At 42.3% G+C, this 23,535-nt stretch overlaps 1 protein-coding gene across 16 annotated transcripts in view; it reads left to right on the forward strand.

The window, feature by feature from the left end:
• CIT (citron rho-interacting serine/threonine kinase) overlaps nucleotides 1-23,535 on the forward strand; it is a 170,133-nt gene that overhangs the window by 112,345 nt on the left and 34,253 nt on the right. For 15 of the 16 annotated variants that reach the window (XM_081288029.1, XM_081288037.1, XM_081288039.1 and 12 more), the window contains 5 exons: nucleotides 3,063-3,179; nucleotides 4,263-4,372; nucleotides 5,357-5,531; nucleotides 9,170-9,367; nucleotides 17,351-17,404. In XM_081288029.1, coding sequence (XP_081144155.1) covers nucleotides 3,063-3,179; nucleotides 4,263-4,372; nucleotides 5,357-5,531; nucleotides 9,170-9,367; nucleotides 17,351-17,404 — 654 coding nt within the window. The remainder of the gene's footprint in view (nucleotides 1-3,062; nucleotides 3,180-4,262; nucleotides 4,373-5,356; nucleotides 5,532-9,169; nucleotides 9,368-17,350; nucleotides 17,405-23,535) is intronic. The other variant, XM_081288040.1, reaches the window with a different exon arrangement.

Consider the following 23,535-nt stretch of genomic DNA (forward strand, 5'->3'; position numbering starts at 1 on the left):
CTATGACATCTTGATTTTCTTGCCAGCTTATAGATCCTTCTGGGAAAACATTTCTGTATTTTATCTATAATTCTAGATCATGTTCTGGAGGAGGGCTGGTCCCGTTCGTTTGGCCCACTGTATTTTCAGAAACATGTCAGCCTATCAGTTGCATTTTAAAATCACAGCGGGTTTCCATTACAGTGTTCCCCAGGCCTTTAATCCACTGTCGGGTTCTTGAGAATCAGATGTTGGTCCTTATATCTCAGCATTATCTCTTCCCCTTCCCAGTCGGGATGTTGAAGGAGACTGTTAACTTTTATGACAGTCTTGTCATGGACTTCCAGAGCTGGAATCCTCTGTTGAGTGGCCCTTTCTTGGGGATGAGACTAACATGTAGTACGTGCTCACACAGCGTTGCCACCAGCACCACCTGGGCGTCTTTCTTCTTTTACTCCTGACTTGACTTCAGTTATTTTTTATTAAAAGAAGTATAGGAGTTAGGCTTGATGGTTGAGTCAGGGGGATCACAAGTTCAAAGTCAGCCTGGGCAACTTAACAAGATGCTGTCTCAAAATAAAAAATAAAAAGGGTTGGGGGTGTAGCTCAGTGGCAGAGCATTTACCTACCAGACCTGAGCCCTGGATTCAATCCTCAGCACTGCAGAAAGAAGAAAACAACAACAAACAAACAAAAAATGTGTATATATGTCCATGTATTTGTGTGTGTGTGTGTGTGTGTATATATATATATATATATATATATATATATATATATATATATATGCATATACATGTATATGTATGAAATAACCCAGAAGTGACCTCAAAGTGTTCTCGCCGGGCACAGTGGTGCACGCCTCTAATCCCAGTGGCCCTGGGGGCAGCTCAGGAGGCTGAGGCAGGAGGATCACAAGTTCAAAGCCAGCCTTAGCAAAAGCAAGGGTGCTAAGCAACTCAGTGAGACCCTGTCTCTAAGTAAAATACAAAAAAAAAGGGCTGGGGATGTGGCTCCGTGGTGGAGTGCCCCTGAGTTTAACCCCCAGTACCAAAAAAAAAAAAAAAAAAAAAAAAAAAGAAGTAGTTTTCTCCTGTGAACTGCCCTACTTTAATGAATTTTAAATTTTATATGCTATTCCTTTTAGTTTGGAACTCTTACTGGCTTCCAGGCTTTTATCTTTGTAATAAACTAGTTTTCAGAAAATAATGAGACTGTATACAGTAGTCCAAGGCAGCTTAGTATGATGACCATGACCCTTTGTAAAGCCCTTTCTGTGATTTGAGTGATTAAACTGTCATTCCTGCCAAAAGCCATGCTTGTCTTGGGTTGATTTAGGTGTCTTCACTGGTCCCTCATTTCAAACAAAGTCCTTGCTCATCTCCCAAACCACTACATCTTCTTGTTTGTCCTTCTGCCAGTTGAGTCCTGTCAAGGTGAGAGATGCTTCCCATTCACGATAGAGGCTTGTCTCTTTGGTCCACAAGACCTCTCATTGGTATCCATCACTGCCAAAGTCAAGGTCTTACTTAGAACAGATTTTTTCCTGCACATGTCTTTCGTTGCCTTAGCTCCTCATGAAAAAGGAGCTTATTATATGATCTCTGCTACCTTCTAGAGAGAAAGAGCTTTGTTTTATAGATCCCAGGGAGTGTTAAGGGAAGATCTGTTTTCTTCCGTGTGCCCTACTGGAATCTGTACAAAACCATTCCTTTTTAACCTTTTCTGCTTTTTGTGCCTTGTTTTAGCTTATGTAAGGCCATTTTAGTAATAATTATGATCATACCCTAGATTCTGCCCTGCTCTGGCTCATAATTTTAGCATCACCCTCAGACGTCCAAGAGAGTTGGCGGCCTATCATCCTATTGAGCTGCTTCCCTCCTCCCATGACCCTGCTCTCCACCTTTTGCTCCTCTCCACCAACTCCTATTCTATTTATTATTTTTTTTTCATCTATCAGTTCTGGTTTAAAGCCCTCTTTGAAATCTGTTCTTTCCTTTATCATGTGGACCCCTTCCCTCTGGACTGGCTGTTTTTAGGGACGATGTCCCCATGAGCTATGCAGGCCCCTTCACAATAGACATTGTGGGAAAGGCACATTTCAATCCCGTCCGTGACCCCAATTCTTTCAGCTTTATTCCCAGTATCCTGTTGTCCTTCTTGATGCAGTTGGTGCCATTTGCGGAAGCAGAATGGATCCTCTGTGATGAGAGACATAGAGTCATGGTCAAAGGCTTGGGCAATTTATAAGGTCTTCTTTCTTCCTTTCTTTTTCACTTATTGTTTTGGCAACTGGCAGGGCTGGGTGTGCCCTGCAGAACATTAGGTCAAGCTGGTGCTTGGTGACAGACACCATCACTGTTATTTTTTTCCTCTTGGGAATAGTAGGTGCTTACAGTGGTGTTCTTGGTTCAGAGAATACATGGTTTCTCTTCCCCTGGGAAAAGTTTCTGTTCCCAATAACTTCTTCCCCCCAGCTGGATCAGAAGAAGAACGGAGGAAAGCGGCATTTCCCCCGCATTCTTTTATGTTGTCTTTCCCACCCATTGCCTGTCCACCTGCCTCATGGGTGGGCCACATCCTCTTGTCCCTGGCCTTTTCTGAATATCAGCCTTGGTCAGACTTCCTGTTCCTCCACACACATCCCAGGAGAACCCAGAATTCGTTCTGTATAATTAGGAACAAGCAATGTTTTGAAAGCTACTGGTGCATTGGCTGAGAAAAAGTCGTAATATTTGAAAGTTATAGGAACTTTATTTTCTAGATCACTGGAAAGATCTTTTCCTCCCGCTCATTCTTGGATGTCCTGCTCTGATCTGTTTGGCTGCTGACTTTCACATAAGTTCCTAGTTCAAATCTGTCTGTGACTCGCCATTCGACAATGTTGGTCCTTGAGTTCCTAATCTCATCCTGTTTGACAGACAGACACCTCCTGATTTTGGCCTTCTCTTAGCTCTAGAGTTTGGAGGCCCTTGCTTCTCTGCGCTTCCCCCTCCCCTCCTCCTTTTTTCTCAAGTGCCCCTGTTTGGGCTCCCTCAGCTCTCCGCTTGGCTACCTGTGATGTTGGCGTCTTCTCATTTCTGTAGGTGTTGGACAATCAGATAAAGAAAGACTTGGTAGATAAAGAGAGCCTGGAGAACCTGATGCAGAGACACGAGGAGGAGGCCCACGAGAAGGGCAAGATTCTCAGCGAGCAGAAGGCGGTAGGTAGAAGGGCTCAAAGAGTCCATTTTTTTCAAGGAGGGTTTTTAAAACCTGCCAAGAGTCACCCTTTTGAGGTGACTCCATTTCATCTGGTGACTTATCCCTGTGCAGTCCTATAGGTAATAGGAAGCTACCTTTGAAACTGCTTCCTGTCCTGAAGGCAATGGAGCCGTGGCTCCAGGTGGCCGTGCTTGCTCTTCTTTAAAACCCATGCTCATCTGTACCCACTAGGATGTGGTCCCTCAGAATGCCCCTGACAAGATGGTCCTTGTTCTCCTGCATCTCTCTCCTTGCTAATCCTCATAGTCCGTTGTTTCAGAAACTCACAGCTCATAGGATTCACCTGTGATGCTTGTTGATACTGTATTCATATTACCTCAGACTCTGTTGAAACTCTCCACATTAGACCCTCTAAGTGTGTGTGTGTGTGGCTGGGGGTCCTGAGAAGGTATAACTTTAACCAGTGCCCATCCTACCCCACCCTGGATCTTATGATTCAATAAGTTGTGGAAACTCTGAAGTAGGAAAATATGGTGCCCTAGGGCTGGGGCTATAGCTCAAAATGGCAGAGCATTTACCTAGCATATGTGAGGCACTGGATTAGATCCTTAGCACCACATAAAAATAAATAAAATAAAGGCATGCTGTTCATCTGCAACTACAAAAAAGATTTTTTAAAAATATATTTTAAAAAAAGAAAAAAATATGATGCTCTAAATATGAACTTGTAGGTTGAGGTTAGAGGCCCTGCAAGCCCAGCTCACTGTGGATGACAACTGGGATGTAAAGAAGTCTGCTTCTTACAGGAACCGGATGCCAGGTTCCTGAGCAGGTCCTTCTGTGTGGTTTTAATGCCAGCCACTTAGCTAGTGTGGAGACGTTTAATTTTGGTTGGAAAAACAACTGAGTGCCATCTGTTTGGTGACATCTGTGATCTTTAGGGTACAGACTAGTTGGTGCACTTGTTACCTGTGGCCAAACTGCTGGCATTTCAGGGAGACTTTACCCTGGCTCACCTGGCCCATGTGAATCCAATTCTGGTATAACTCTGAGTGTGAGGGTCAGAGGTCCTTGTGTTTCAGATGATCAACGCTATGGATTCCAAGATCAGATCCCTGGAACAGAGGATTGTGGAACTGTCTGAAGCCAATAAACTGGCAGCAAACAGCAGTCTCTTCACCCAAAGGAACATGTAAGTGTTTAGGTTCTAACTGTGTACGTTTTTATATTTTGGTCTTCTCCTCTGGCACATAAACTCTGTTTTCCTTCTCTCTGATGAAGCTGGAGCAGAGTTAATTACTTCTGTACTTTGGCCTAGCCTGTCTACGCTTGTATAATTTTGTCCTCTTTAGTGGTCTCACTTCACCATGGCCTTTCTTTCGAGTTGGGTTTTCTTGAATGCCTCAAATTACCACCTCAAATTAGAGTGTTTTGCTTTAATAAGACTGTTTATCATTTGCTTTTGGAAAGGTGCTGTCCTCCTTTCCCAGTCTTGCCTCTTGCAGTGAGAGGCGATCTTGTGTGTACCCTGTCAGGCATTGTTTTGCTGTGGTTAGACTGTACCCCAGGGCTGGAGGGCTGGGGTTCAGTAGGGACTGTCTTCAGGAGCACTTGAATCATAATCTCTCTACCCAGAATATTACAGTCTCTATGATTTTTTCCCCCCATAGATTCCCATTTTAATCTTAAGCAGTTTGGTGGGCTAGATTTGGTCTTTGGGTCACTAAGGTTTGTGATGTTTGCAAGCAGTTTGGCGGAGAGGAGGAAAGATAGCATTATTTCTTTGCATTCCAGTTTCTTTCCCAGAGCCTGTGTTAATGAGCTGCTGGGGACACTCCTATGCTCTGAGGAGGCCCCTTTCTACTCTCCTGTAAGCAGCTCTCAAAAAACTCAAAAGGCCTACCCTGTGAATGAACTGTTAGCATATTTTGCATCTGTCTTGACCACCCCTAACCCCATAGGTGAGGGAATCTGGCAGTGGTGACTAAATGGTTTTTAGGATCCCCAGGCCTGGCTCATGCCTATGAGGCCAGATCAGGAGGGAGATAACTTCAGAACCACTACAGTCTGCTTAATGAGGACTCGCGTCTCACTCTGTTTCTGTCTGTCCTGAGGAGACGTGTTCACCTGTGATGTGGCTGTGATTTTGTTTGGATCCTCCCACCACCCCTACCAGGAAGGCCCAGGAAGAGATGATTTCAGAACTCAGGCAGCAGAAGTTTTACCTGGAGACGCAGGCTGGGAAATTGGAGGCCCAGAACCGAAAGCTGGAAGAACAGCTGGAGAAAATCAGCCACCAAGATCACAGTGACAAGAGTCGGCTGCTGGAGCTGGAGACCAGGCTGAGGGAGGTGAGAGCGAGGGGTGGTCTCCCGAGCTTTTAGGAGGCGGTGGGGGACTTAGGCTCCAAACCAGCCTGCTTCCAAGCATCAGCCAGTACATACACAGGAGGCATTGTGTATGGTGACCAGGAACAGAGTGGACCCCATGGATTTGGCTTAGAATTCACGTCTTAGTGGCTTAGACTTCCTATTACTTTTGTGACCTCTTTTTTAGTTTTGCAAGCTACTCAATCTCTGTGCATTAGTTTCCTCATCTGTAAAATGTCATTGTATCTCCTCCCTGGCTCACATGGGGATTATGTAAATTGGTGCATCTGTCAAATGGGAGTGGAGTGATTCCTCCTTCAGCAGGAGGAATGAGGGCCTCACCGGGTCGTCCACGCATGCTGTGTGGCAGTGCTGAGTGTGTAGATTAATAGATACAGCCAAACTGAGCTGGCTTCATGGAAGTAGTTCTCTTCAGAGATACACAGAAGCTTGGAAGAGAAACCAGGTTTTTGAGAGGAAAGTAGAGCAACTTTGATTGTAGCTGTGTTGAAGCCATAAAGTCACATTGTTCATTCACTGTGTATTTATTAAATTCCTGCTGTGTGCCAGTGATTAGCATAGGGATACGGTGGTGAGGACAGACTGTTCCTGATCTTGGGGGCTTTCAGCCGGGTGGCCAGGATTAGCTGGACCTACAGAAGCAGGACTGGAGGTACGGAGAGCAGTTGTTGGAAGTAGGATGAGGGCTGGGAGTGAAGGCCATGTCTAGTGCGCAGTAGGTGCTCAGATATTTGTGATGGAGTTCTTCAGAAAGCTGATGCTCTTCCTTAAGGAAAAGACTATTAAGCAGACAGGTCCGAGGACTAGACCTTGAGGAATACTAGTGTTGTGGTGTGTCTTAATTTGTACATGAGTATTAAAATCAAGCCTCTTTTCCAAAGGACAGAAAAAAAAAATGTATAATCTCATGTTTGTCAGCAGTGCAGACCCTCCGTTAGAATCATCTGGAGCATGGTAAAATGTAGCATCCTTTGTCATCTTTAGCTTTTGAAAATGAAATTGGAAAGGAGTACAGGAATTTGCGTTTTTAACAAGCACCTGGGTGATTCATACGCTCCCTGGAGTTGGAGAGCCCTTGTTCTGGGATGTCCAAAGCCTTTCGTGATCTTGTTTACGTTTGCTGGCAGAGTCAGCCTCAGGTGTGGGTGTAAATAACCCAGGCAGAGTTCTTCAGCCTGGGAGCTGGGACTGGCTATCTCTTCCCTTCCCTTTCCACATACACACGTGTGTCTTACCAAGCCTGTCCTGCGGCTGTAGCACATCTGGACAGTTAAAATGACCCCAGGGAAGCTTGCTGCTTTTCTTCTCTTAAAATTAGTATAATTAGTGGTCCCGGGATGATAGAAGAAACTTAAAAATGTTTCATGAGAGGCTCAGGCTCTGTATTCTCCCTGGGTGTTTTAGAGTTAGCTTTAAATAGAACAAGGCCAGTCCATCTCCTCCTGGCAACACGCTGCTGTTGAGACTGAGGGCAAAGGCCCTAGCCTCAACCCGAAGGCACTGGACTCGCTCTTCCTACCTCTCGTGGTTTTGCTGAGGGGCATCAGGGACGTTCAGGCTAACTGTTAGAGTCCCAGTGCCCTGATGCTGGCATTCTAATAGACATTCACAGTCTTTGCTAGCATGGGCTTGAGCCAGAGTTCCTGAGTTGGAATGCTACCCCTGCCATCTTTAGCTATGTGACATTTGCCCAGTGGTCTGATGTCTCACCACCAAGTGCGCTTATCTGTAAGTGGAGGTGATAGCATACCTCCCTTGTTGGGTTTTACGAGGTGCAGTGAGTTTACGCAGCGCCCAGCACGTCGTAGGCACCATTTGCTGCCACCACAGCGTCGTAGTTGCCATCATTACTAGAGAGGCTGTAGAGCACGATTCTCCCACTGGTTTGCTATGACGCCCCAGATCTGGATCTCCAGCGAGGTCTTTCTCATGAGTTTCTGACCCGTTGTCTCCCAGGGAACTCAGGTTCAACACCGTAGCATGGACTTTGGTACCTGTCTCCTCTCACTGGCTCTTCCCTGCTCCTCCCCGTCATGGCCTCTGGCCTCACTCTACCTAACTCCCCTCTGTGCTTTGTTCACTGCCCCAGCTCAAGTTGACTGCCAGATCCTGTTGGTCAAGGTTTTTATAAGTCCTCCTTCTCTTTGTGCCTGTGGCCTTTAGACTTGGATGCCACCTTTGCTAGGGAGACTTCTCAGCAGGAAGGCTCCTCTGGACCCTACAGCCTGATGTGCTGAGGTCACCACCTGGGTTTCTCTTGGCGGTCTCCTTAGACCGTGAGCCCCTGAAGGCCGAGGGCATCTCTCATTTGCTTGGCCTTGGTCCCTAGAATGACCTTGCCAGTGTCTGTTAGGTCAACAGAAGTGCCGTGGTCTCGTTCACCTCTGTATGTTTGAGTGTCTTGCTTCCCCTATCTGGAATTTTCCATCCCTCTTATCTGCTTGTTTGACTCTTGTAAATTCAGATTCAGAGTTTGCCCCCCCCCCCCCCCCCCGCCGCCCTGATATGTTCCCTCCTAGTCCCCACATGTCCTGATTGTTGCAGTGACCACAATATGTGGGAGTAGATGGTTTTTAATTTCTCACCAACTTGAAGGCAGAGACTGTCTTTCATCTCCATATTCCTTTTAACACAGAAATTGCTGAATACATTTCAGCAATTGAATGGATGAACTGTTGAGTAGGGAGGTGGATGGACAGGCAGATGGAGAGAAGAAAGATTACCTCAAAGTGAGGAAAGAACGCGGGGCACCTAATGAGAACGAGTCAGAGCATGAACAGTTGAAATAAGTACGATTCACTTGCTGTTCCATTTACATTATAATTGTAAAGTCTTTCCTGTTACTAATATGAGACTATTTGTGTTTCTTTAAGTGTTTCTAGTAAAAATAATTGTTGTGGGGCTGGGGCTAGGGTTCAGCAGTGGAGCATTTGCCTAGCACATGTGAGGCACTGGGTTTGATTTTCAGCACCGCATATAAATAAACAAATAAAATTAAAAAGTCTATCAATAACTAAAAAAAAAGAATAATTGTAATTTTCATTTGATATTCTTCTTATTTTCCCAGGCCTTTGAATATTTTTAGGTAGCGGATGGTTAGTATATATAGTCTTGGTATCCTCAGGGCCTTGGTTCCAGGATCCCTCAGAGATACCAAAATCTGCAGCTGCTCAGTGTCTTATAAAATGGAGAAGTGTTTGCGTAGAATCTACATGCATCCTCTTATATACTTAACTCGTCCCTAGATTACTTAGAAATACCTTATACAATGCAAATGCTCTGTGCATAGCTGCTAGACTGTATTATTTAGGGAATAATGATAAGTCTGTGCATGTTGAGTAAATATGCAATTTATTTTTCTCCAAATATTTTCAATCCATGGTTGGTTGAACTCGGGCAGAAGCTAGGGATCTGGAGGGCCAGCTGTGCATCCTCCCGTGTGCTCTCAGTTCTGCTGATTTCTGAAACACCTGGAAGTCAGGCCCATTTTCTTGCATTTCCCTGCCCCTAGTGAGTCCCTGGAAGATGGTTCCAAGAGCAGGTTTAAGCTTGTAGGTTGAGCAGCTCGAGGGTCTTCACTTTCCCTTCTCTCTCCTCAGGTCAGCCTGGAGCACGAGGAGCAGAAACTGGAGCTGAAGCGCCAGCTCACGGAGCTGCAGCTGTCCCTGCAGGAGCGCGAGTCCCAGCTGACAGCCCTGCAGGCCGCCCGGGCTGCCCTAGAGAGCCAGCTTCGGCAAGCTAAGACAGAGCTGGAGGAGACCACAGCAGAAGCGGAAGAGGAGATCCAGGCTCTCACGGTAGGTCCAGGAGGCTCAGAAGGTCTGGGCTGGGGTGAGTGTGGCACTGAGGACTTTTGCTCACTCTTAGAGACTCCAAGAGGAAACAAGCCATCCAGAGATAATGAATGGGCAGCAAATTGGCTCAGGTAGACTTTTCCTATGTTGGAATTAGTATGTAAGCTTGACTGGTAATATCTGAGCTTTCCTTGGTACCCTGAAAAACTCCTCCTTTATTTATGTTTCTTCCATTTTTTTAAAACAATCATGTTAAAAAATTCGATTTCAGCCAGTTTGTTTACCTGGGTCTTCTACATTCATTTTTAATAGTCATTAAAATAATAATAATAATGATGACGACGATCTTCTATCTTACAGCAGTCTTGCTACCATATTTCTGTTTTTTATTTTGGTTAAACTCATTGGTGTTATCTTTATTTTAAGCTGGAGATTCTACTTCATGTCCTTTGTATGCCTCTGGCATGAGCTGGATGGGACAGTCTTCCGAGACAGAGGTTCTTTCTCTAAGAGGGACCTGTCTTACCTGCTCTTTCTGAGAGACTGAGTTACTCAGCTGGTTGTGTTGTCAGGAGGTAGAGCTTGGAGGGGCTTCACTGGACTTGGAACTTGGTTCTTTCTGGGAGTCTAATAATGAGACTTTTTAGTTATTTTCCCACAGCCAAGCATTCTCACAGGGTTAACAAAGCTTGCAAGAGTCGTTTAAAAGTAAAATGCCAACTCATCAGCAAGTGCCAAGTTAACTAGGGCATTCTGGGTGGCCAGTACTCTTGTTTTCTTTCTCCTTTAGGGAATTCTACTTAGAAAACCCTATTAGTCTTAGAAGGCTGCTTGGTGGGCCTGGATTCCGAGCCTAGAAAGCTGAATGAGTTTTCGTAGCTAATGTCAGCCACGCACACATGGTTCTCCCAGTAACGTTCTGTACCTGCCAAGCAGATGGGTATACTCATGCTTTCTGGTCAGGGTGCCCTCTCCTGTGGGCAGGGTACAATGCAGCTGATTGGGTTTGGTGTTTCCTAAATGGGTACCTTGTTCATTCTGATTCAACTTGGATGCTGGCCTTACCACCATCAGCTAATATCTCTAGTGCTTAATGATTACCTTATTTAAAAATAGCGTGTGTGTGTGTGTGTGTGTGTGTGTGTGTGTATCTTTAAACCAGTTTTATTCTTAGAAGTTATCTTCTACTGTTGGGTTTGGGGATCCCAGTGTTTGAACCAAATTGGGGATGTGATCTTTGAGTGCCAGAATCCTTAGGAACTAATCAGGAACACAACGGCTTATACGATCCTGGTAGAAAATACTTGTGCAGCCTAGATTGTCCAGGACTTGTACCAACTCTGGGTATTGATTGAGACTTTAAATTCTGTCATCTGTATGAGGACGCTCATTCAGTGACACCCAATATTTAGTTTGGAAAAAAAAAAAAAAGTCACGAAATGCTTTGTATATTCTGCTTTGTTTTAAAATGGATCAAAAACAGTTTGGCAAGATACAAAACGGTAAAACAGGACACAAGAAGAAGGACAAGGCAAAGAGAAAATAAGTGCCTGAAAAAGGAAAGGGGAGCTCAAAATGAAAGTTAAGTACAGGAGTGCAGCCAAGAAGGCCTGGCCCTTGCTGGGTGGGTGGGCGAAGAGAAATGCACCACAGACTGCATTTCTTAGCCGCTAGGGGGAGACACCCAAATTTGAACCTCTGTTGTTTAACGCATTGTATATTGATATTTCTCCCCCTGTACAAACACCCAAGCTCTAAAAGAAAGAGAAAGAAACGTCAGCAATGTGATCCATATTTAATGAGCATTTGCTACCTGCCCAGTCCTCTCTCTCCAGCTTTTCTCTTCAGGAGATGGGCCTGTGATTCCCCAAGTCCTTTTCCTTCAGAGCAGCTGAGGAGGACAGTTTATCTTGCTGCTCTGTTGGAATTGGGAGGGCAGGTGGTGACCATGTATCTTATCCTGCCCTTGTTTGAAAGGAGGAGGAAGAGGATGAGAATATAAAATAGAGCATGTGTCACTGCTGTTTATCTGGGGGAAATCAGTCCTTTAAATCCTGTCTTGCTGCTGGTTGGAATGTACTGTGTCTAATGGCTGCTAGAAGCCTAGCACAGCAGTCACGACTTAATTTAGTCAGATGAGATCACTGCCTCAAAGAGTCTTCTTTAAAAAAAAGAAAAAACTCCTGAGGTCTAAAAACTAGGGCTCTATCGATAGCTCTTGCAGATGAAGGTGCTGTGGAAACTATATCTGTTTAAAGTGCCTTGCTGGTAAACCCGTCCTGTGGAAATCCAAGGCTCGTATCAATATGCTTTAGTCCAGTTCTGAGGCCGTGGGCATTTCCCCTTCCTTCTTCTTGACATGGGAGTACCGGAGTATAGATGTATGGGAACACGTGGCTTGGTTGTTTTTGTTCTGAAGAGTATTTTTCCAATAGAAGAAGAAAATAGTCACAAATGTAATACTTTCCTATTGTGGGAGGCCCACGTTCAGACTCAACACAGGCATCCATCAAACTAAATCAGCCTGGATCTCAAGTGATCTCCTAGGAGATTTGTGAGCTTCGCAGCATGATGTTTTATCAATAAAAGGGAATGGTCAAGTGGGCTATTATTGTTTAATTCTGAGAGGTGTCCATCTCCTGGCCTGGAAGGAGCAGTTACCTTGTTTGGCCTCCGCCCTGAGCCAAATTTGGTGGAGCACAGTTAAATTAAAGGTCACCGTTGAAGAAGATTGGCAGGGGCGGTGGGGAGGCCATTGTTGGCCTTCCTAATGCTTCCTTCCTTCCCACTCTCACTTTACCCATCCTGTTAATTGTACTTGCATTGAAATTGGCTATTAAAAGCTGAGATTGAGTCAAGGTAGAGACCAACAGAGTCAAATTTAAACAGAAACCTGCTTTTAAAGATAACTTTATTGCTTATTACTTACTGCTAGAAAAGTATTTTTTTGTTTGTTTTTGGTTTTTGATCTGGACTTGGCATTCAACACTCCATGTGATCCCTTTGTCTGGGGGAAGAGAATTTGAGCAGTACACAGACCTGTCATGTGATGTGTTACGTGTGGGACAGCCTGGTAGATGGCATGTGCTTTGGGAACACCAGCAAGGCCTGAGGGACATGCTTTGTGCTCCTGCCTCCATGTTCTTTTACTGATTCAGTCAAGAAACTAGATGAATAATCAAGAGTCCTAAGCCAGAGACACTAATGAAAAGGATCCTTCTCCCTGCATAGCAGAATCACAGGATCCCAAAGTCATCCTCTTTGATTCCTTAAAATCATCAATCAGTGCACGCTCTCATTCTTTTTACATAATTATCAAACCCTGAATTTAATTAGCAAGCCATCGGCATGATAGTCAAGATATGAAATCTGGGGCATGGAAGGTGACATTCCTGCGAGGTGTCTGCCCACCAGGGAAGGGATGGATTGCATGGAAGCCTGAGGGTTCTAGAATCCTGACTGTTGACCCCAGGAGGTGGTCAGACATCTGAAGCCTGTTTCCTTCCTCAGTTCTGCAAGTCTTTCCTCTCATCGTGGCCTCATTGTAATTTCCTTTACCTTTCTTCATCTTGTAGCTTTCCGTATAAAAACTCCCAAAAGAGGGTGTCTGTGGTCCTCAGGCAAGGCCAGTCTGCTCAGCCTACCTTGAGGTCACCGAACTCCTAGATCAGTGATTTGCAAGCCAGTCTATGGATCCCTAGTGGGTCTCAAGGTCAGACCATTTTGGTAGCAATACTAAGATATCATTTGACTTTTTTTTTCTTTTTAACTGTTAACATTTGCACTCTCTGGGACTTAAAAATCATTTTTAAGTGTGTAAATATTATTCCCTGTAGTGCCTAATACCCAGTTAGCATTCATATTTTTCATTGAGGGAATCCAAAGTTTGTCTTATGTATTTTACTGGCCTTGTGTATTTTATTTTGTGACCTTTGGTTTTTTTTTTTTTTTTTTTTTACACAATTTATTGTAAAGAAACTTGAATCATGTATTTCTTAACTATTTTCTTACTCAAATCAGTTCAGTAGTTTAGTGCTTATAGTATTTCCAGCATCCTCAACAGGATCAGTTTTTTTTTCATAATCAATAATAAATCAAAAGTCCTAGCGATTGTAGTTTATTACATTGTACTTTCAGAAAGAATTGCTATTTGATGTGTTGAAATGATCCAAAAACCATATGGTTCATTTTAATGGAAATGAACTCTTATTAGTGATTGAAATTTTAGATTCCAATGGGACAGATAAATGAGTTTTTAATGGTGCAGTGTTATTTGGAAACTATGCTATTAATAAGAAAGTAGAACATAATAAGAAAGTGGAACAGGGTTTTTGTCTCCATGTATAGGCCAGTGAATTTGTTTTTATGATCACTGTTTATACTTCAAAGGAGTCGATTCCACCCTTAGCTTCTCATTTGTCTTTGAAACATTTAACACCAAATAGTCTTTTAGAGCAGGTGCTGGGAAAGTACAGCTAGTGGACAGAATCCATTCTGTCACCTGTTTCTGTAAATAAAGTTTTATTGGAACACAGTCACATTCATTTACATATTATCTATGGCTGCTCTTGGTCTATGAGTTCAGATCTGAGTCCACCAAAGTTCCAGCAAACTCAGTATATTTTAAGAAAAGGTTTGTTGACCCCTGACCTAAAGTTGATTAATGTAAGGGCTTATGGTTCCTCTAGGAAGGATCCTTGCCTTTTATCTTGGAATGCACTAGAGGGGGTTGGGTGGTCCTTGGGGCCAGGCTGCTGCTGGCCTCAGGCTGCTTGTGTCATTGATCACAAATGAGATCTCAACAATAGTGCAGATGGCCATGTTCTTATGTTGGATAATTACCATCATAACAAAATATTGAGATAATTACCTTATAAAGAGGCAAAGCTTATTTTGGCTCACAGTTTTGGCTGTTCCAGTCCAGGACTGATTGATTCCTTTTGTTTGGGCCTGTGGCAAGGCAGCACATGGAGGGTACATGGTGGATCAACATGGCTCAACTCATGAGCAGAAAGCAAAGATGGAGGAAGATGATGAAGCCAGGGTCCCCAGTCCCTCTCAGGAGCATGCCCCCCAGGGATGTAAGGGCCTTCCACTAGTCCTACCACCTAAAGGACAACAGAACCTTCTAATGGTGCCACTCTGTGGACTAAACCTTAACACATGGAACTTTGGGGACATTTCAGTATCTAGACTATATCACTCAGCAGAAATCGGATTGAAAAAAGTTTTTGAAAAGTTATGATTCATTAATTTAGTCCATTAAAAACATGGACAAATTATTTGGGAAGTTAGTTTGAACTTTATTTATGAATCTGTCCGTGTAACTATCTGTTTTTTCTTTATTTTGTTTTATCATTTATCCAGTGCTCTTCATTCTTTTGTGTAGGTCCAAATTTCTGTTGTCATTTTTCTTCTGACCAAAATACTTCCTTTAATATAGTGTAAGTCTGGTGGTGACAAATTCTTTCAGCTCTAGTATGTCTGAGAAGGCCTTTATTTCATCTTCATTTTTTGAAAGATTTTTGCTGCGTATAGAATTCTAGGTTGATAGTTATTTTTTTTTCTTTTAGTACTTAAAAGATTTTGCTATTCTAGCTCCCCCCCCCACCATATACTATCTTTTATGATAAATCTGTCTTGTCTTTGTTTCTCTAAATGTAACAGGTCTTTTTTTTTCTGGTTTGTTTTAATATTTCCCCCTTTATTCATGGTTTTAAGCAGTTTGATCACTATGTACTTCAGGTTAATTTTCTTCTTCTTTTTTTTTGTGTGTGCTAACGGTTCTTTGAACATTTTGTATCTGTGTTTTGATGGCTTTCATCAACTTTGGGAAATTTGTGGCCATTATTCTTCAAACATTTTTTTTTTTTCTGTCTCACCTGTGTATAACTTCAGACACTAACTATGTGCATATTAGACCTCTCAAAGTTGTCTCACAGCTCACTGATGCTCTGTTCATTTTTTAAGTCTCTTTTTTCTATGCTTCATTTTGGGTAGTTTCTATTGCTGTCTCTTCAATTTTACGTATCTTTTCTTCTAAAGTATCTAATCTGCTATTATAAGCTTACCTTAATTTATGAGAAATATACATAATAGATCTAAAATTTTTGAGTTGTCTTAAGTTCTTTTTATGGAGAGCCTTTTTTTTAATTTTTTTTTTTTTTATTTTTAAGAGAAGGACCACTTTTACCTCTGCCTGAAACTGGATAGTTCTTTGGGTTTTCATAGCTCAGCAAATGATACTATAATCTACTTAATTTCTCAAGAATGTCTTTGATTCCTCTTTTGCGTCCACCCCCAAGCCATCTGCAAATCCTTTTCGTTAAATGTGTATACACTCATCCCTTGGTATGGGGGGGGGGATTCTTAGCAGGACCGTACCCCACACATACCAAAATCTGCACATGCTCAAGTCCCTTATATGAAATGGCTTAGTATTTGCATAGAATCTATGTGCATCTCCTCATGTACTTTAAATGTAGATTACTCATAATACCTAATATAATGTAAACATTATGTAATTAGTTGTTATAGTGTTTAGGGAATAATAACAAGAAAATATATATATGTATTTAGTAAGAAAGTAAATTTTTCCCCCTACTATTTCCTGTCCACAGCTGTATCTGTGGTTGTAGAACCCATAGATAGAGGGCCAACTCTATGGTGTATTTCATTGATTTTAAGGCATCTGAAATCAGGATGCATTTTATGCTCTTTTTAGACATGAACATGCCCTGGTTTAATTGACACACCTTTCTTTCTCACTGATATGTACATTAGTGATAGACCTTAATAATTGATAGCCACCTGAATCTGATGAGTTATGGTATCTTAACAAAAGTTTACTAATATAGTGCTCACCTTTACTACCCAAGGCATATTCTGATGTTTTCTGTCCTGTTTATTCTATTTCATTGAATATAGCAAACCAAAAATCAAAAAACCTCACTTTCCATGCTTGCCACTGGGTCCTACTCTGAAGCTTGCAACCCCCTGTGGCCACTCTGCACTTTTCTTCATCAGATACACCAAACCCTTTTTTGCCTGAGGACTTTACCAATGCTATGCCCTCTGCCCTCTCCTGTATTTTGAAAGTTAGCAACTCCTCCTGTAGATTTCAACGTACATGTCACCTCCTCAGAGAAACCCCTTGGCCGCCTCGTCTAAGTTCCCATCAACTCTCTCCTATTCTTTTTTTACTGACCCCTTCATGGCATCTGATCCAGTCTGCAGTCATGCACTTATCTATTTCCTGTCTCTCCTCACCAGAATGAAGGTGTAGGCCACATGTTCCTAACCCTACCACACTGCTAGGCATACTCCATACACTCAAAAAATTTTTGTCAACTCAAGTGAATACTGCTGTTTTGGAGCAGCATTGCCTCAGAGAATGCCTGTTCATTTGCTTCAAGGTCAATGTAAGATTTTTCTGAATCTCAGCAGCTTTTGATTTAAAAGGAAAAAAAAAATTCTACTTTTTCCTGGCAATTGTCTTGTGTCTGCATGTCTCTCTCTCTCTCTCTCTCTCTCTCTCTCTCTCTCTCTCTCTCTCTCTGTGTGTGTGTGTGTGTGTGTGTGTATGTGTATGTGTGTATGTGTGTGTCTAGAAGGCTGGGGAGGAGCTGTTTAGAGGGAAGAGAACGGTGGGTAGGATAAGTGAAGGAGAGTCCAAACTGCATCCTTTATTGCTTTTTTCCTTTTCTTCCAGAAGTCCCTAGATGTCAATAGGAATGTAGAAATACGTGTACAGGGTGTGCATGTGTGGTCTCAATAGTCCCCTGTTATTAACAGCGTTGTATATTCCTGTAACCTGTTTTTGATGTGGGGAGTGCCTTGATGAGTGAGTCCTTGTGGAACAGGTGCTGGGGCTACCGCAACAGCACTCTCAGCCTTCCAGGCAGATTGTGTTCTGTGTTTGACCCGTAGCATGTACAGTTGCTTTCTACCCTATGAAAAATTCATAATCAACTTCTTACCTTTTAGGCGCATAGAGATGAAATCCAGCGCAAATTTGATGCCCTTCGTAACAGCTGTACTGTGAGTATTAAATAACCAAAGATGGCTAAAATACTATGAAACTAAAACAAAGAAGGAAAAGGGGACATCTCTTTATAATACCAGTGACTGAATTTTGATATGAACTTGCAACATGAAGCAGATAATGTAGTCAAATTTTTTTGAGCACCAAATAACTAGTTTCTCAGAGTTCTATCAGTTTTTTAAAAAATCAAAACCAGAGTATTCCTCATGTTTGGGGGAAGAGGATAGCTGGGATGGTCAGAATAATTCTCATTGTGGAACTACCACTGGATCTCAGCCACAGCACAGAAACTCCAGGGCAACTCCTCCTCCTTCTTCAGTGTGGAAGGTTCCAGGGCCACCCCAGGCCAGAGACTCCAAATGCTAGGGACAGTTGTATCCAAAAGGCTTCTCCAGCCTGCTGCCTCTGCTGAGTCAAGACCAGCTAATTTTCCTGTGCATCTAGATGTCCGGATTCCTAACAGACATAGTCTGGCTTCGTAACATGCAAATTCAAGGCCTAGGGCCCTTTGTGCAAAGATACTTATATCAGGAGAAGTAAATTCTATTAGCAGATAAACAACATTCATAGGTTATATAATAGGGTAGAGTCAATGGAAATGCAGAGTCTATTTTTTATCAAAACGAAAGACAAAAATAGGCCCATTTCACAAGATGGGAATGTTGTCCCTAGTTGTGTTCCCATCTCTTTTCTTTGGTCTGTTCACCACTTTATTACCTCTTAGTCCTTAGTGATATTGTCCTCGTTTGTACTGTTTGCATCTGTGGATTTCCAGGAACACCTCCCTTCATACATATTTTATGTTTTTATGATGATGAGCTCTTTATTTCCTCTTTAGCTACTATAACTGGGACATTAAGTCCTAACAGTTTGTGTGTGTGTTTTTTTTTAAATTTAGGTAAATTGGATATAAAATGCAGATAGGATTAGTGTACTTTATGCACTTCACTAAGTGTACAGCTCAGTGAAATTTTTACACCTATAGACAACTGTGCAATTGTGGTACAGATCAAGATGCAGGATGTTGAGCTAGCTGCAATGGCGCATGCCTATAATCCCAGCAACTCGGGGGCTGAAGCAGGAGGATTGCAGGTTCAAGGCCAACCTCAGCAACCTAGTGAGGTCCTAAGTAACTTAGTGAGACTCTGTCTCAGAATGAGAAATAAAAAGGCCTGGGAGGTGGGGAAACCTGGGTTCAATCCTTAGTACCAAAAAGGGGGGGGGGGGAAAGCTGCAGATGTTTCCCTCAGAAGTCTCCCTCAGGTACTCATTTCTCATTGGCATCCTTTTCTCAAAGAATTATTGCTAATTTTGGTCTCTGATACCATAGATTCGTTTTGCCTGTATTTGAACTTCATGTCAATGGAATCAGAGAGGATGTGCTCTTTTGGGCTTAGTAGTAGTTGTTATTGTTGTTGTTTAAATTGTCTGTGAGGTCCCTTCATGTTGTTGCCTCTGTCAATAGTTTGTTCTTTTCATTACTGTAGTATTTGCAACGTATGAATAGATCTGTGTAGTTTATTTATCAGTTCTCCTTGTTGATGGACATTTTAGGTTGTTTCCATGATGCATGGAGCTGTTTAGAAAAATATCCCTGTTGCAGGCCTTTGGTAGCTGTAGATACTTATTTTTGGTGAGCTTATAGCCAGGAGTGGAATATGCCTCTGTTTGGCAGACAGATTTTTGGTTCATGTTTCCAGATATGATGGTTGGATCAGGGTAGACATGCCTTAAAATGCCTGTTGATTTCTCCATCCCTCCTGCCTTCCTTAAGGAGTTGGTGGATCTTATTCCTGTAATCTCTTCTCTTCTGCCTAGTTTTTAGTTTCTTGTTGTCTTGGTTTCTTATTTTTACACCAGAGTTATTTGCTTATATTACATACACATTCATGAATGATCAGTGAGTAGAATACAGATCATAGTTTTCTTGAAACTTGAATGGTTTTAAAATGTATTATTCATCAGTAATCTTGTTTCATTTATCTGAAATTCTCCTTTCTCTCTTTCTTTTGGAGTAAGAAATTAAAAGGAATTATAGCTTTATGGAGATATAATTGGTATATAATTAACATAGTGTTATAATGTAGATGTACCTGTGAAACCAAAAGAATCAAAATGGTGAACATACCCATCACTCTTTAAAGGTTCCCTGCTACGCTTTCGTAATCCACACTGCCCCCCCATTTTAACAATTGGATGTCTATTTTTAATGGGAAGTGCCAGGAGGTGGGATGAATTTGGTGTCTGGTTTATTTATATAATGTTTGGACTGTCCACCTTTCCTCTTCCTGGAACAGTGACTTCTAATCATTGCTTCATTTACCTCTGGTATTCTGGGAAAAGCATCTGGGGGACCTTCCCAAGTGGGAGGGAGAGCCTGAGAAAGTGACCCCCACCCACAGGTCAGCTTGAGCAACTGGGTGACTTCATGGTCTATGCCATGCTCTCTGGAGTCGGGCACTAAGCTCAAATGATAAACTAGCCTCCTAGTAACCTATGCGACATTATCCTCCCAAGCTTCCATTTCTTTGTCTGTAAAATGGGGATAGAATGGCCTACACTTAGTTGTAATATGCCACTGCTTGTCTGATACATAATCAATTTAATAACTGTTCTCTGGGTGATGGAAGAGAGAGAGCTGCTTAGTTCCAGTGTACATTTAAGTTTCAGAAACAGTAAGATTTAGGAAACACTGAGTCACAGAGTTTGGAAATAATACCTCCCTCGTAGGTTTCCTGCAGGGATTAAATGAGATAAGACACACAAAGCGCTTGCACACGGCCTTGTCCATGGGAGGCACTGAGCAGTGTTATTACCGTGGGCTTATAACCTCCAGCTTGGAAAATGGTCTGCTTCTTGAAAACCCCTGCTTTAGAGCCACACTCAATCACAAAAGTGGATATCAGTGATACTTTTGCAAGTTCAAGGCCCCTTTAAAGACGCTTTGGGAGAGAGTGATGGATATTCCTTTCTTTTTGATGCTGTCCAAAATTGTCCCCGCTAGGAAATGTCATCTTTGTTTCTGGTGATAACTCCTTCCCATAATAGCTCAATTGATAGGAGCACCCAGTTAGCAGCTTCCAACAAGCTGGAGCAATAAGATTGTCAAGCTCAGACCATTGCTCTATTTTGAAGGGATTTAAAAAAGGATTTGATTCAATCTGGCACCTAAAACCCTACCTCAGTCTGTTTTAGAGGGGAGTTGGTGGGCAAACATATGACACAGCTTTAATTATGAATCAATCTGTCAGCTATAAGATTAAAAATAAATAATATGCAAATAGCTGCCTTCAGGAAAGAGCGAGGCATTAAAATAGGATTTCAGGCCTATGTGGTTTTAGCCTGATGCTCATTGTTTGCCTGGTTTCTTCACCCCTAATGTTTACTGGACAGTCACTTGGCAGCTCACCTCTCCTGATCTCTTAGTTAGCTATGAGGGGTTAAGATCTCCTTCTCAGAACCATGAGGTTTGCACGACAGCCTTGAAAACCAACAGATAACCCCACACAGAGACTTTTATTTTTTAAAAAAATTGGACACAGAGTAGATAATTCTTTATATCCCTGTTCTCTCTTAGAAAACAGCAGCAAGATTTCTTATCTGCAAAAATAGCACATAAGGAAGTTCGGCTGGCTCCTGCCTTAGGAACCTATCTCCCTTATCTTTACTGGTGAGATGGAATCAGCCTTACAGTTTGTCTTTTTTACCCTCTATCCTTGGGGTTCAAAGGTTAGCAGACTCTTAACCTAAGTCTGTCAATAAACAGATCACTTGCCCTTGGTATAAAGAGAGCATACTCATGGCCCCAAAATAGACTTAAGCATCTTGCATATGACCTGGTTCAAAAGCAAGAAGGGTTACCCTGAGTGGTCGATCATTTCAAGTTTCAAAGATCTGGGGGGGAAAAAAAGAGGAATAAATAGCTCTTTCCCTGTTGGAGAGGAGCAGCATGCTGTAGGGATAAGAGCAGAGGTTCTTGACTTTGAGTGCCGGCTTTGCATCTGGCTTTGTTATCCACTCTCAGCATGTCGCTGGGCAAGTCACCTCCCTCCCTGCTGCCCCAATTTCCCCATGTATAAAATGGGGGTACAATAATACCTACTTCAAAGGACACTGTAAACATTGCCTATTATACTTTTCTTTTTTAACCACTGGGATCATTAATTTACTGCCTGTGTTTCAAGTCGGCTTTGCGCCTATAAACTCACTAATATGCGTGTATAGATGTGTCTAACACTTAACTATAGCTCCAGCCACTTGAAACAGGTCCACAGCTGATGTGCCATGACATGAGTAGACAGAACGTGTAAGAAGTTAAAATGCTTTAAATCTTTGCATGGGAGCTTGACATGGATTCAGAATCCTCATATTGTCAAATGCACAAAATAGGGACAATGACCAAATATAGAACCAGCAGTCACAAGCTGGGAATAGGAATCAGAGACATGGGCGACAACAGGGAAATGGAGGGGCTCTTCCTACTCCAGTGATCCCCCTGCAATTGAAGTGCAAGTGAAAACCTCCCCCAACGGCTTTTCTATGTGTTTCTCCTTTAGCGCTTTATAACCTAATTTAGGGAGAAACGAAGAGATGGCAGAAATGGGCTCATAATAAACTATTTTTTTTTCATGAATCAAAGGAAGACTTAAGTGGCATTTTGACTATCGAGTAAATTTATATATTCTGTGAGAATTGTATACTTCTCTACATTCTATAACAGACTATAGAGTCTGTTCCCCAAGAGGCTTGAAAAATTAAACATTTTGGTCATTAGTTTTTTTTTTTTTTTTTTTGGTTGATAGACCGAATGCCTTTATTTTGTTTTTCTTTATGTGGTGCTAAGGATCGAACCCAGTGCCTCACACATGCTAGGCCAGCGCTCTGCCACTGAGCTACAGCTTCAGCCCCTGGTCATTAGTTTTTATTCCGTATATTTCACAGGACACATTAAGGTCAAATGGTGTACAAGAAAACTCAAACAATACAAACATATGAGAAGTCAGCCCAGTATGTACATATTGTCACAGGTGGAGATGCCTCTGCAGCTGAGCCCAAGGTGGCCCATTTGGGTTCCAGAATCCATTATGCAGCCTGTCTCCCAGCTGGTTTGCCACAGTCTCACTGTCTTTGGGGAAAAGGTTGAAGGAAGCACAGTCAATTGGTGGAGAGGCTTAAAGCCAGGAGCAAAAGTATCCGAATGGGTGGGTTTGCTCCCTAGAGAAAGGCATAAGTTGAACACATGGTCGTTGTTTGTTCACTGCCACTGACTGTGGGAGAGTTGACCATGTCACAGAAAGGGTGACACAATGACCCTCCAAGGTGTTAACTGTCTGCTAGGAATGACAAAGATGTATGCCTTCCCCCTTGATAAAGAAGGTGCCTCACCCAATAACCTTTATCCCCCTCTTGTAGCTGCCAGCATGCCTCAGGTTAAAATCAACATGGGTTCTGACATTAAAAACCAAATTACTACACCACTTTCCTACCTCAGAAGGTTCTCAGCTCAGTTAACAAAATGAAATGCTGTGTTTTCCAAGCCACATTGAACAAATGTCCTTAATTGATGTTCCCTAACTTTATGGGTTTGGAAAGATTGTTTTCTTTTCAAATTGTTAATCAGAGTGGATTAAAACAGGGAATTAGTCGTGGAAACAATGGTAACATTTCATAAAGTAAGTAACCATACGCTAAAGATGTTTCCTTTTAATTTACTTCTTTTTGTTGCATAAAATTTAATTTACAGCCCCTATGCCTCATTCCAACTATTATTAGAAAATTGCCCTTAAACTTCTAAAGTGTTTTATATAAAAGCTCACTGCAAGCACCGATACTAAACCTCAGCTAAGAGAATAGAAAAGCCAAATGTACTGGAATTGAAGTCATTCTGCCATTGAGCAGGGAAATAATTTAGCAAAACCAGATTAAATCTCTCTCAATAAAATGACAATTTCATATAGGCTGAGAGCTAACTGTAGAGTAAAATCCATTGAAGCAATGCCATTATGCAGTTTTGTATTTTTAGGACTTTTCCAAGCTTCCCTTAAGATTTTTTTCCTCTTGATTACATGAAATTAAATCCATTGCCTGTGATAATTATTCAACTAACTCTCAGTATCCTTCCCTGTCA

Source organism: Spermophilus citellus (genome assembly GCF_964194105.1).
Source record: "Spermophilus citellus genome assembly, chromosome: 3".
NCBI lineage: Eukaryota > Metazoa > Chordata > Mammalia > Rodentia > Sciuridae > Spermophilus > Spermophilus citellus.